This window comes from Lynx rufus, unplaced genomic scaffold (genome assembly GCF_022079265.1).
Source record: "Lynx rufus isolate CCGP_SWC_20201006 ecotype Redwood Valley unplaced genomic scaffold, mLynRuf1.p SCAF_2, whole genome shotgun sequence".
NCBI classification, from domain to species: domain Eukaryota; kingdom Metazoa; phylum Chordata; class Mammalia; order Carnivora; family Felidae; genus Lynx; species Lynx rufus.
In genome coordinates this window covers 119,445,353-119,458,968 of record NW_025814834.1, presented here as the reverse complement: position 1 = coordinate 119,458,968, position 13,616 = coordinate 119,445,353, and the positions used below count along the sequence as shown (strand labels likewise).

The following is a 13,616-nucleotide window of genomic DNA, read 5'->3' as shown; positions in this document are numbered from 1 at the left end:
CTGAGCCCAGTGCCTGGCAGGGAGTAAATACTCAGCACGTATTAGGTCTGCTCGGTCCTCTGCTGTCAGCGTTTTTATCATCTGCCTCATTCTTTTGTTTTGTTTTGTTTTCCAAATATACTTTATTGTCAAGTTAGCTAACATACAGTCAAAACAGTGTGCTCTGGGCTTCGGGACTGGGTTCCCATGATTCCTCGCTTACATACAACACCCAGTGCTCAACACAACAAGTGCCCTCCTCAGTGCTCATCACGAAATTTCCCCTCTCTCCGACTCCCACCATCAACCCTCAGTTTGTTCTCTGTATTTAAGAGTCTCTTCTGGTTTGCCTCCCTGTCTGTTTGAAACTATGTTTTCCCCTTCCCTTCCCCCATGGTCTTCTGTTAAGTGTCTTCAGTTCCACATGTGAGTGAAAACATATGGTATCTGTCTTTCTGTGACACTTATGTCACTTAACGTAATACCCTCCAGTTCTATCCACGTTGTTGCAAATGGCAGGATTTCATTCTTTCTCATTGTCAAGTAGTGTTCCATTGTATATATAACCCACATCTTCTCTATCCGTTCGTCAGTTGATGGATGGATTTAGGCTGTTTCCATCAGTTGGCTATTATTGAAAGCACTGCTGTAAACATTGGGGAATACGTGCCCCTCTGCATCAGCACTCCTGTATCCTTTGGATAAATACCTAGTAGTGCTCTTGCTGGGTTATAGGGTAGTTCTATTTTTAACTTTTTGAGGAACCTCCACACTGTTTTCCAGAACGGCTGCACCGGTTTGCATTCCCACCAACACTGCAAGAGATTCCCGATTCTCCACATCCTCGCCAGCATCTGTTGTTTCCTGAGTTGTTCGTTTTAGCCACTCTGACTGGCGTGAGGTGGTATCTCAGTGTGGTTTTGATTTGTATTTCCCTGATGATGAGCAATGTGGAGCATCTTTTCATGTGTCTGTTAGCCACCTGGATGTCTTCTTTGGAAAAGTGTCTATTCGTGTCTTCTGCCCATTTCCTCACTGGATTTTTTTGTTTTTTGGGGTGTTGCGTTTGGTAAGTTCTTTATAGATTTTGGATACCAACCCTTTATCCGATCTGTCATTTGCACATATCTTCTCCCACTTCATCGGTAGCCTTTCAGTTTTGATGATTGTTTCCTTTGCAGTGCAGAAGCTTTTTATCTTGATGAGGTCCCAATAGTTCATTTCTGCCTGTATTTCCCTTGCCTTTGGAGATGTGTCAAGTAAGAAGAGAGAGGGGGACAGAGGATATGGAGTGGGCTGTGTGCTAAGTGGGCCCTGTGCTGGCAGTAGATACCCCACCTTGAGTATTGAACTCACGAAATGTGAGATCGTGACCTGAGCTGAAGGTGGATGCTTAAATGAGCCACCCAGGCACCCCTAGAACTAATAGATTTTCCAGAAAAAGGAGAAAACCTCTGATGCTGCATACACCTTCCCCACCACCAAAAGAAGCCAATATATTCCATGGAGAGAAAAATCAATCTATAGTCTACATGCCCACCAAACATACAAAGCAAGGCCATATATTTTAATACTGCAGCAAAAACTCATTGTACAAGCACTTTCTATTCACCTAAGATGTCCATGTACAAAGGCAGTAGAAAAAGAGTACTAAATATGCACCACTCAGGGAGTCTTGATTCCGTCACTAGGAGTCATTTAAAGACGAACCCTGCCCAATAAGAGAAGTTTTGACTTTTGTACAACTGATTGTCACTGAATACACTTCATTGTAGATCTGAGACAAAAGCCTGGGAGTGGAACCAGTGGGAGAAATAGGATGTAAATGGCATCCGTTTCACCGGGCGGGAACAATACTATAAGAAGTGGCAGGTGGAGACAGAAGAGAAAATAGAATAATGTCAGAAGTCTGAGTTTGGGAGATCACTTAAAACTTGTGTTGTTTTCATTTATTTTTGAGAGAGAGAGAGAGAGAGAGAAAGGGAGAGTGAGTGAGTGTGGGGGCAAGGCAGAGAGAGAGAGAGGGAGACAGAATCTGAAGCAGGCTCCAGGCTCTGAGCTGTCAGCACAGAGGCCGATGCGGGGCTCGAATTCACGAACCGTGAGATCATGACTTGAGCTGAAGTCGGACGCTCAACCAGTTGAGCCACCCAGGTGACGCTGTGGTTATTTATTTTTAAGAGAGAGAGCATGCAAGCGGGAGAAGGGCAGACAGTGGGGAGGACGGAGAATCTGAAGGTGGTTCTGTGCTGACAGCAGAGAGCTAGATGCGGGGCTCAAACTCATGAACCGCTAGGCCGTGACCTGAGCCAAAGTTGGACACTCAACCTGCTGAGCCACCCAGTCACCCCGAGATCGTTTAAATCTTAGAATGGCGATGTGACAAGTTTGACAAGTTAATACAGAACCAAACATGTCCCGCACTTGTGATGCAGTGTTCAGTCCTACATATACAACCTTTCTAAACAACAGGTGCACATTCAGACACACATATGTACTCTTGCCCGTAGGGGAAATATAGCCTAAAAGATACAGACACTCAGCAGTAAATACCAGAAGAGAACCAAGAACATTTACATCACGATGGTGATGGACTGGAGCCCTGAAGGAAACGTAATTCACCAGTCCCCAGTGATTGTCAAAATAAACACTTTAATGATATAGAACGGGGAGGGAGTGTTCTTTTCCACAGCACAATGCCAGCAAATACACATACACAAGGATGATACAACTAGAGTTTTTCCAACATACAAACAGATACGGTTGTGACACACTGCAGGGATCACTAAAAGATGGTAACATTGTAGAGACAGACTTTAGAGACAGCATCTTCGCACATTCTCAGAGTCACACCCAAACAGAAAACCATGAACGATCTGATAGGCCCCCCATAGAAGGCAACCAGTGCTGCTCTCACAATGATGGTGATGGCACACTGGAGGCTCTGGGTCTCTGGGTGGGCGGGGCTGGGACACACAGCATTCACGAGGGAACGACCGGGGAAAAGGTTAGCCTGAATTTAATCAGGAGGAAGTGATCAGACACCTTCAGGATGTAGACCATCAAGCCAGACATCTGGCCTGTCCCCTACAGACAAGAAGTGTCACCACCACCAGAGACAGCCACAGAAAGGTGAGGAGATGTTTGGGGTTCGAAAGGACTACAAAATTATGATAGCACAATCTTCTGAGTCCTTTGGAACCCAAGATATCTCTTCTCCTTTTTGTCGTCTTATTTGTGCTGTGGACACTGGCTGTTTGAAGAAAGACAGGCCCGCTGTCTTGTTCGATGGACGAAATTCTGCAGTTGTCTGATCCCTACCTCGTGCTCAGATTCAGGCTAAGCCTCTTCAGCAAGAACGCTGCGTACTTAATGCTGTCTGCTCCTGGCACAGCCCAGCGGGTGGCCCAGAATGTCCAGTTTGACATGGGGTCTATTGCCACGTTGCTCCAGCCTCCGCTTATCCGCAGGATGGAATGGAGAGGAGCCAGAATGAAGGTGTCTCACAAGGGCGTGTGGTCTGGGCATTGGTTGCCTCGGCGACTTATCACGACTGGAGTCAGAAGAGCGAGCATTCCTCTCATCAAACCAGACTTTTGGAGTAAAAATCCCAGAGAGTGGCTTGTGATCGAGATGTCGATTCTCAGCAAAGGATCCCTCGCATGTTCTGTTTGGGCTTTAGCTTGATTTGCTGCTTTAGAGTTCTTTTCAGTAAGTGCAGAATGATGGGGTTTTATGATGGGGTTTCGTTTAAATGAGGAGTATCTTTTCTTAGTTCCTGGAGTCCTTGGTATCTGAGACAGAGAGACAGAGAGAGACAGAGGAATCAAATATGAGTCTTGTTCAGGCCCTGCTGACGGCTGAGCCTGGAGGGATGGCTCCGTGGTGACAGAGGCCAGGGGCGAGCTGAGCCCCCGTGCAGAGAAGGAGCTGAAGGGGGGTCTGCAGGCAGGCTGAGGGGGAGAGTGAGAGCCACAAGTCTGAAGCAATAGCCCCCTCAATTGCATCCAGCCTACACTGTAGGATGCAGGGACCCCTGTGCTCCCTGCAGCAGGCGCCTGGTGGCATTCCAGCTCAAGGCTGCCCTGAGCTGTTGCCAGGTCCCGACCATCCCTCCCTCAGCAGCCACCTCACCCTGGAACCCCCTTCATCAGAAGCAAAGTGATGGCTTTTTCATGTGTCCCACGGAGGGATGTGCTTAGCCCCTGACACACACGTTCAGAGACAGACTGCGGAAGGAAGGAGGGGCCCCTCTGCAGACAAACACACCCCTTCTCACCCTGCCCTGGTCTTCTGAAGGGGGAGGCCAGGCTATGGAACGAGCCCCAGGATGTGAGATGCAACAGGGGCCTCAGACGATGTCCCAGTTCAGTCCTGCCGTGTGCAGATGAGGAACCGTGGGCCAAGGGGCTGATAAGGACCACCTGTAGCCGTGTGACCTGTGCCTGACATCCTGGAACTGAAACCCAGGCTTCGGGCCCTTCCCATCTGTGTGGGGGTCGGGAGACGAAAGCCTCTGATCTGGGGGTGTGGGCAGGCAGTAGATGCTGTTGGCCGCTTGGCTGGACGGAAATAAGGCTTTGCACAGAAATCCTGCCCCAAAGGGGCTGAAAAGAACCCCAAAGGGAGAAACTCCAAGGGGAATGACAAAAAGAGCAGGGAGTGTAGTACCCACGGCCTCACCCCTTTTTGCTCAGGGACCCCAACAGCCCCTGCAGGGCACCTCACGCCAGGATACACCTGAGGGAACATCTAGGAATATTCTCAGTGGAGACACTCAGAACTCTGCAGAGAAAACGGAAGAGCCTTCCTTTTAGTCGTCTAGGTTCTCCTCGCACGTTTCCCAAACTGTCCCTGAGGAGAGAGTCTCTCGGTGTTGACACTAATGTAAACGAGGGCCTGCAAAGGGCAGAGGGAGACCTAAGCTTCTTTACTGAGGTTTTATATAAGGAGAAAGTTTGATTAAAACATTTCCTTTCCATCTGCAGTGCACCTGTCAGGAGGCTGGGAAACGCATTTAGTGAAGAGTCAACCGTGATTTTCATTGCATGAGGAGGAAAAAGAGACCTGAATTCCATTACTGGTAATCAGGGAACGGATAGTTGTTCTTACACTGGGTTTCTAGGCAACATTTCTTTCTTACTGCATCCTATAGTATAAAAATTGTGAGACACTTGGATCCAGAAGAGGGAGTATTCATCGAATTCATTCATGTGTCTTTGTCCTCTTCTTTCTCTGGGCTCTATTGAGGGAGGAATGTCAACTCCATATCAGGGGCTGATACTCAGCTTGTCCACAAAATGAGTGACACACACACGAGGATCCTTCTATATGGCTTATGAACATCCTATAGATCCACAGTCCTTCTGATTCCTAGGTGCATACCTGCAGAGCTTTAAAACATCTCCCGTTACCCACACCCCAGCCCAGAATGTTGAAATCAAAATCTCAAGGGATTGGGTGACGGCATTCACGTGAGTTCAAAGCTCAGTCAGTGTTTCTTTCACAACAGCGTGATTTAGAACTATTAGCTAAGCTACTCTGTTTCAGACCACGGTGTTCTTGTCCTCATCTCTGCCACCATGACCATACCGGCCCTAAAGATTTTGGTCTTCCTTCGGACACCCTCCCATGAATCCCCGTTCTGAGCCGGACTTGTATGAGGCACAGATTGTCTCGTGTTCCCCTGGATCTCGCGGGGACTTCACAGAGCTGCCCAAAGTTAATTCAGTCAATGCTCGCGTATGTGCTCTGGCCTGAGACTCAACTCAGTTCCTTTCGGTGGATCCTTTTATGAACCAGCTGAGCATGTAGACACGGTAACGGCAGTGAAAAGGGAAGACAGGTGGATGCCTGAACATCTCATGTCTGTGCAGGTTGGAAACCTGGCCTCTGCATCTGTTTGGCCAGTGTCCCTGTAGAGTGCCATGACTGTCCTCCACCTGATGCCAGCTCTCTTGAGGTCCCAAGGTGTGGGTGGACACTGAGTCCTGGAAACCCCACACACATTAGCACAGGCCTGCTCACCTGGGGCCGAGGACAAACCTGACCCCAGGCAGGCCGTGTGGCAGTCCCAGAGGTGACCCATGTTGTCGTGCAGTTTTTGTCGGGGTGCTCTTTCTCCTCAGTTTTAACACTTCTTAATTCACATGGAGAAGCTGAGGGGTAAGTGTCATTCTAGGTCGTGTTCCCGGAAACACCCCGGAGGAGAAGCCATGTGCAACAGACATTAAGACGATGTTCCTGATGCGGCATCTAGGTGGTTCAGTCGGTTAAGCGTCTGACTCCTGGTTTTGGCGCAGGTCACAAGCCCACAGTTTGAGGGTTCAAGCCCTGCATCTGGCTCTGTGCTGACAGTTCAGAGCCTAGAGCCTGCTTGGGATTCCCTCCCTCTCCCTCTCTCACTGCCCCTCCCCGACTCGTGCTGTCTCTGTCTCTCTGAAAATAAATGACTTTAAAAGAATAATTAAGGAAAAAAAAAAGACAATGCTCTGGGAGAAAGAGGTCATGGAGCTGGGGAAGCAAGGAAGGAAGTCAAAGAAGCCACGAAAGTGTGTGCCTTGTGCCAAAGTGCCATGTGTTTGGCGACACGTGTAAATGATGCCGGTCTGCTGAGGGGGGCCGTGGGGCCTAATTCCCCGCGGCCGTGAGGACATGGGAGAGGGAATGCCAGGACAGCCCCCGTGGGGACACAGCACAGCTCACATGCCACAGCTGATGGAGATGGGAGGGCCCCCAGGGTGGCAGTCCCCATGGCAAACAGAGGCAGGACCAGACAGAGGCAGGACCAGTCAGAGGCAGGAACAGACAGAGGCAGCGGCAGCTGGCGGAGGGACCAAACGAGGAAGAGAAAAACAGTTTGGGGTGTGGGCGGAGCTATAATCTAACAGAGCAACAGGAATCCATACTCCAAGAGCCCCGGACACCATTACCTCTGTGCCCTATGCTTGAAGGCCACGGAATCTGCACGCGAGTCTGCCCTCGCCGAACTGCACTTTTCTCTTGATCATCTTCTGTTTCATCACACCCAGGGCATTAACGTGGCCAAAGACTTGACCTGCACACTGGTTGGCCACCGAGCCCTCAGCAGCGTCACCCTCCAGCTTGGGAGGGTTCTTCACACCCATGGAAGCTTCCAAACCCTGCTCTGAAAATAAAAGCACATCAACAGGATCCACTGCTAGTCATGGTCTTCCTGTGACTAAATCCCCTACCTACGGTGACATCGAATAAGGACGGTGGGCAGGACGAGAAAGGCCATCGGGAAGTTCACGTGTGAGGGGCGCCGAGGGACACGCTTTGATTACCGCCTGTGTTGTTGACCTCTCTCAGCTACCCTGTAAGGATAAGAGTGCGGGGAGGGCAACATGCCCCCGGTGCCAAAAGTGAAATTGAGAAAAGTAGAATTGGTCAAAACACACAGTTCTGACAAAGAAGAGACAAAGGCCAGGAGATGGTGCTCGAAAGAGGCTGTCCTATTCAAGGGAGGAGTCAAAGTTGAAGGCAAGCCTTTTGAGAGTCACCGGGGAAACCAAAGCTGGGGAATTTACAGAACACGCCCCAATATTTGATATATTTCATATATGTACACTATGCAGAGCATACACACCGAATATACGTAATGTGTGTGACATAAGACGTAAATATGTGTGTCTATGAGCACATTCTTATCTAATTGAGTAAATGGGCAGTTAAGGGTTGGGGGACATTGAGCATAAAGTTCTAAACACTCTTTGGTCAGTTGCAAGTGGAAAATATATACAAATTTGAGAAGGATGAGAAGAGTTGTGGCAAGAAACAGGTGACCTTTTAAGCACCAGGGAAGAATTACAGGCTGAGAATCAAACAGAGTAAAACCACCTGTCCCAGAGCGATAGTTTGTCTTCCCCCAAATTCATCTGTGGAAACCCAATTCCCAACGTGATGGTGGGTGGGGTGGGCCTATGGGAGGCAGATCCCCCCATGAAAGGGATCTGTGCCCTATGAAATTGACCCCACAGAGCTCCCTCACCCCTCCACCCTGTGAGGACAGAGCAAGAAGGCGGCCACACATCACCAGGAAGGAGGTACCACCAGGCGCCCAATGTGCCACTGTTCGATTTTGGTTCTACTCAGCCTCCGGAACGGGAGACACAAATCTCTGCTCTAAGTCACCCGGTCTATGGCATTTTTGTTATCAAAGCCTGAATGGACTAAGAAACCCTCCTTGGACAAAAGTCTGGCATGGAGCCCCGTTTCCTGCTGAGGCCTGGGGGGAAGGTGAGCCACAGAGAGGGACTGAGCCAGCAGGAGAGTCTGGGCCGGGACCACGGGAGTCAGGGAGAAGTGGCAGAGAGGCAAGAGGGGAAGACAGTAAGAACCTCCCGTCCTAAGCCACCTGTCAGGGCTGTGCTTCCCTGAACTCCCACTGAGGCGTCCTCTCGAGCATCTCGACGGGGCGACAGGGCTGCGCCCTCATCACCTCACTTGGGAACTGTGTCTCCTCTTTTCACAGATGAAGTCGGTGCCTGTAGGAGGAGACCCAGGCTCCAGGAGGGGACACCAAGGGTGGGGGGGGGGGTAAAGACAACACAACCCAGGGGAACGCTGAAACGCTCGGTCTTCATGAAATGTGAGCTGACGCGGATCCTGATGACAACGAAGCTGGGGACGTGCTCGTGGAGATGAGGGGGGACAAGAGGAACTAGATGAAGTATTGGAGAACGGAGTGTGCACTTTAGGAAACTGGCCCCTTATAGTTGCAGAGAAGGGAAACCAGGCAAATGCATGGGAAACTGTCGTGGAGCCACTATTTCCACTGTTACTGTGAGCGCCTAACAGGGAATATTGGCTGCCTGATGGATGTTGAAGGAGAGCAAACGCTGGCCCACAAGCCTTGCTGAGAGAGTCCGGGAAGATGGGGTCCAGCGAAAGCGGAGCCAGGTAAGAACAGCTCTAGCACACGTGAAACAATGCCACGGAACCATTTTCCAAGTGTTCAGACGCCACAAAGACACAAGAATTACGCATGACAGATTCATCGATGTTCTCAAGCCATTTTGCTCACTCGGGTCCCTGGAAATTATGTAGCTTCATGCTCCCAGCATTGACGAGATGGAGATCCCATTTTCAATGGTTTCAGATGAAGGGACCGAGGGGGACATACATGAGATGATGAATAACTTGGCCAGTAAACAGCCAGGAGGCTGAAACCATGGCACCTGGGCAGACAGAGCTGACCCTCAGCCCCAAGCTCTTTGGAGCTGGAGCGTTGTGAGTTTGGAGCTGGGCAAAGCAAGCCTGCAAGAGGCCCCATTGCTGCCCCCGCCCACAACCCTGTGACTGGAGCTTCCTACTCCCCCCGCACCTCTCACCTTGGAAGAGCGGCCGTTGGCTCCCAGAAACCATCGTGGCTGCCAGTCTCCTGATGGCGGGGGAGGGGCGGAGCCTGGCTCTGCCGTCACCACAAGCCAACTGCTGGTCCGGCTGCCCTGGCACAGAATTGGCCACCTGGGTATTTGACTGTGGCGGTGCTTGTGAAGCTTGCACCTCCGGCCTTGGGAAAGTCAAGTTTCCACTCGATGGCCCTTGGGGACCGGGCACCTGCATCGGGGCTGAAGCAAGAAGACACTTCAATGGACAAACCCCAGTTTTCTTAACTCAGCACTGCCAGAACTTCCATTTGTGATGTCCTCCCGCCTCGTCCCCCACCGTCTGTGAGACCAGCCAGTGAGCAGGTACAAAGGCAGACATCATGGATACGAAGGCGATGTCACCGTTGTGTCTATGCCTGGGCATGCTGAGATGGCAAGTGTCCAGGACGCAAAGTCCCTGAAGGGAAGGTCACCCCCTGGAGTCCAGACGGCTTTGCATGGGAGGCGGGCTCATGCCTATTATTCTGTAGTAGTACCCTTCGTCCTACAGCCTAGAGAGAAGGTTCTAGAGAGGCCTCAGGGCACAACGAGAAAGAATTGCTGCTATGTGCCCCAAAAGAAAAAAGAAGAGGGGGAGAATTTGGCCTCAAGGCTTCAGATGCCTGTTTCTCCCTGGCTGGTCCCAGTGCAGGGAGGCTGGGGCAGGGCAGCCCTCCTGGGGCGCCCCCTGCGGCAATCACAGCCCACACACACTGTTCCCACGTTCCCACCAGAACCTGCACCGGGGACGGGCTGTGCATAATGGAGACGCTGCCTTCATTCATCTCCGCCCATCCTCATAGCCTCTCATGGCCCAGGCTTAATGCAAGGCCATGTCACACACATCACCCTCCTGAGACGCGTCTTAACCTGTCCCATCCCTGCCCCCATGGAAACCCAGACCTGGCTGTCAGTGTCTCTGACGCAGAGCTCTGCAGGGTTACCAGGGTGCCAGGCAGCCAAGTGAAGAGCCGCCATGGGAACCCTAGTGAGAACAGAAATTGTCTGGGACCTCTCAGCCCTGATTGCTTTTCATGGAGCGTCTCCTGGAGACCTTGAGCTCCTGGAGGGGCTGGATGAGCCCTGGCTCTGCTCACACCACAAAGTGCACTGACAGGGTAGGAGCTGGCACTCCTGCAGGGTCACAGGGGTCGTTGGGGCATCTAGCAACTGTTCTCTTTGCATTTACGACTGTTTCAGATCATTTGGGTAGAACTGGGTGCTCTGGTGCACAGGGAGGCGGGCGCCCCAGGAGAAACAACTAGCATCTCAGCAACGATTTAACAGATGCAGCCAATGTGGAGCTGACCACAAACCTGTGTGGAAAGCCAGGGAGTTTGTAGGAAGCCACACAAGAAATACAATTGGCAGCAGAATTGCACAAGTAGCAGAGGTCACCTTTTGGAACAAAACAAAATCGGGAAAAAACAAAGGAGGACTGTCACCCAGCTGTCTCCGGGTAAGATAGCGGTGGCTGAGATTCTGAACCCTTTTTTCCATTTTCTCCATTTCTCCTCTCGAGCCTCACTTGGTACCAACAGCCTGCATGTTGGACGGGGCCGGGGGACAGAGGGCAGCCTGGGACAGAAGGAAGGAAAGGGCTCTGAGCCACAGGATGCCTTTTAAAGAGTGAATCCGAGAGCAGAGTTCAAACCGGTACGAGCCTACAGGGCCTGTTGGCAGGGATGCAACTCTCAGCCGATTCAGGTTGTTGAAGACCCAGAGGACAGGCTTCCTGGGGCCCCAGCAGGAACTTCGTGCCCCTCACAAGAACAGGACTCACCATCTACATCCACGCCCAAGAAGACTTCCTGTTTATCAAAGGTGAATGAGGCACTCCTATAAGGCCTATAGGTGTCTGACAGGTCATGGCCAACGGAAGGAGTCAAATTACATTCCCCCACTGAGTCCTGTGGGACTGCATCCTCTGGGGCCACTGGCAGCTCCCTGCAGAGCCTGGTGTTGCTGGGAGGACGAGACATGCAGAAAGAAGGTTTAGTCAACATGCAGTGCCAGCTAGTTTTGAGGGCAGGGCGGAGGGACTGGTCACAGAACACAAGCGGGATCCCCACAAAGGGAAATGAAGCAGTCTGCCTGAAGCTGGGGCCACAGTGTGGGTGCACCCGGGATAGGTGCGGGGGGGGGGGGGGCGGGGACAGGCAGGTGCTCAGGGCATGGCCAGAGCGCCAGCTTATGGGGCAGGAGTCGGAACCACCCCAGGGCACAACAGTCATGACCCACAGCACACCAGAGGAGGATAAAGCAGCATCAACACTTTGGCATACACTGTGTGGAGATTTACACAAAGCACCAAGAGAACCCCAGGCTAAGGCAGCATTGTAGACTCCTGGGTATCTGGTGGGCCCAAGGCCGACGTGTCTAAATACTGAGACGTGAAAACTGTTTTCCTCAAACCATGCTTGCTGTGAATGCCCGCCAATGTGGTAATGGCAACCGGCAGAGAGAGCTGTGCATCTTACGCGGGACCTAATATGAGGAGAGACCGGGAGAGTGCAAGGCATCCTGGGACTGCTTAGTCCACCTGCGTCAGTGGACGGCAGATACTCCATTTGAGAGGGATTAATAACGGGGCCTATGCGAGTACCACATGACACAGAGGACCTTGCTGAAGGACCACCTTGTGGGTGTCGGAAGGGATGAAATAGGTGCATTTAGCACTTTCTAGATTGGCCTAGATCTGAGATCCCCAGATGTCACCACTGAATTAAATTCTTCAGAGTTACCTGGGGCATATCGGGTCCTGGTCTTCTTCATCGCAAAGATCATTATGATTGTCTACAAGTAAATACAGACCGGCCAGTCACATAAACAGAGCAGCACTTGGACATGAAAATTAAGTGTCCCACGCAACTAGCACACGGGCACTAATGTCCTTAGTTGGGCAGCAGGGCATTGAGAGAAATAATCCAAGAGGCCTCAAGCAATGTCTTGGGAATGTGCCTTGGCTAGCTTTCCTAAAGCATCGGGCAGGATTTCCCTGATCTGGTAGAGCCCCATCTCAACAGTCCGTCTGCAGAGGTCAACCTCTGTTTTACCGCAGATTCTGGTGAACGGCTTACCTGCATTCTCAAAACTTACTGCAACCTTCTCTCACTAGCTTCCCTCATGAGATACTCTAGGTGGCAGGGTTTTAGGGAATTTCTACAGAGGCCAGACGGATGCACGGAGTCTGCAGACCCTCAAGTCAAAGGAAATCTTTTGTCCGTGATCCCTTTTGCTACACAGGCACATGGGCCATGCACGGGGTGGGGCCATGCCGGGGCTCAGCTAGGCTTCAGGGAAACGTACAAGCAAGCTGATGGTAGAGGTGGTTATGTCCTGACACTCAGACGACGACTTAGGGAAGACAACCAACACAGAGGACACGGACACTGGGGACCAGAGCAGTGAAACCAGGGAAACAACAAACCCAAAGACATGGGTAAGGCTGACATCGCCTTGACAGGCACAAAACTTCAAGGAACACTGTTTGGGATGAAAGTGAGAGGATGGCAGTTGAGGAGACACATTGTGTGGAAATCAGGAACAAGACAGACTCCTCTGCGTGTGCCTCACAGATGAGTGTGAGTTTGTCACACCCGCCCTGACCCCAATGTCCTGACTTGTGTCAGGAGCCACAGGCATGGCCTGAGATGAGGAACAGAGGGCAGGGCCCTGATGCATCTGATGTCTGTGCTTAGAAGTCTATCCTAGAGCCTGACTCAGATCCATATGTCTACGGGGCTGAAACACCTGGATAACAAATTCCAACATAAGCAGAGTAGGGATACCCAACTCTGGGGTCGACTTGGGAGTCCAGTTGGAGCTTTATCACCTTCGCAGTGGAGGACTCACTAGCTACTTCCAGAGCAGGACAGACATCCAGATCCTCATATGAGTTGATGTTGGCCCTCCTGTGTGTCCAGGGGGAATCAGATGGGTCAGGAAGAGCTGAGTAAGTCAAATAGCGTTCATCCAGTGAGTCCTGTTGGACATCCTGCTCTGCACTCTCCGGCAGCTCCCTGCCGAGCCTGGTGGGGAGGGGAGGTCTGAAGATTACAACAGGAAAAGCAGACACCACAGCATCTTACTGGTTTTCACGGGAAGCCGAGAAGTGTAGTCATAACGTAGGGGCAACCCCATTATTGACAGGGAAAACTATCTTCCTGCTTCAGGGGCACAGTGGGGATGCTATGGGGGCAGGAGAGGCAGGGAGAGACACACACACACACACACACACACACA

At 51.4% G+C, this 13,616-nt stretch overlaps 1 protein-coding gene across 1 annotated transcript in view; it reads right to left on the bottom strand.

Moving 5' to 3' along the window:
• Positions 1-3,543: 3,543 nt before the first annotated feature.
• LOC124516101 (neuroblastoma breakpoint family member 6-like) overlaps positions 3,544-13,616 on the bottom strand; it is a 29,637-nt gene continuing 19,564 nt past the window's right edge. Inside the window, 6 exon segments of the mRNA XM_047085256.1 lie at positions 3,544-3,773; positions 6,912-7,126; positions 9,333-9,572; positions 11,155-11,336; positions 12,116-12,167; positions 13,227-13,402. Of these exon segments, the coding sequence (XP_046941212.1) occupies positions 6,921-7,126; positions 9,333-9,572; positions 11,155-11,336; positions 12,116-12,167; positions 13,227-13,402 (856 nt within the window). The 3' untranslated portion in view covers positions 3,544-3,773; positions 6,912-6,920.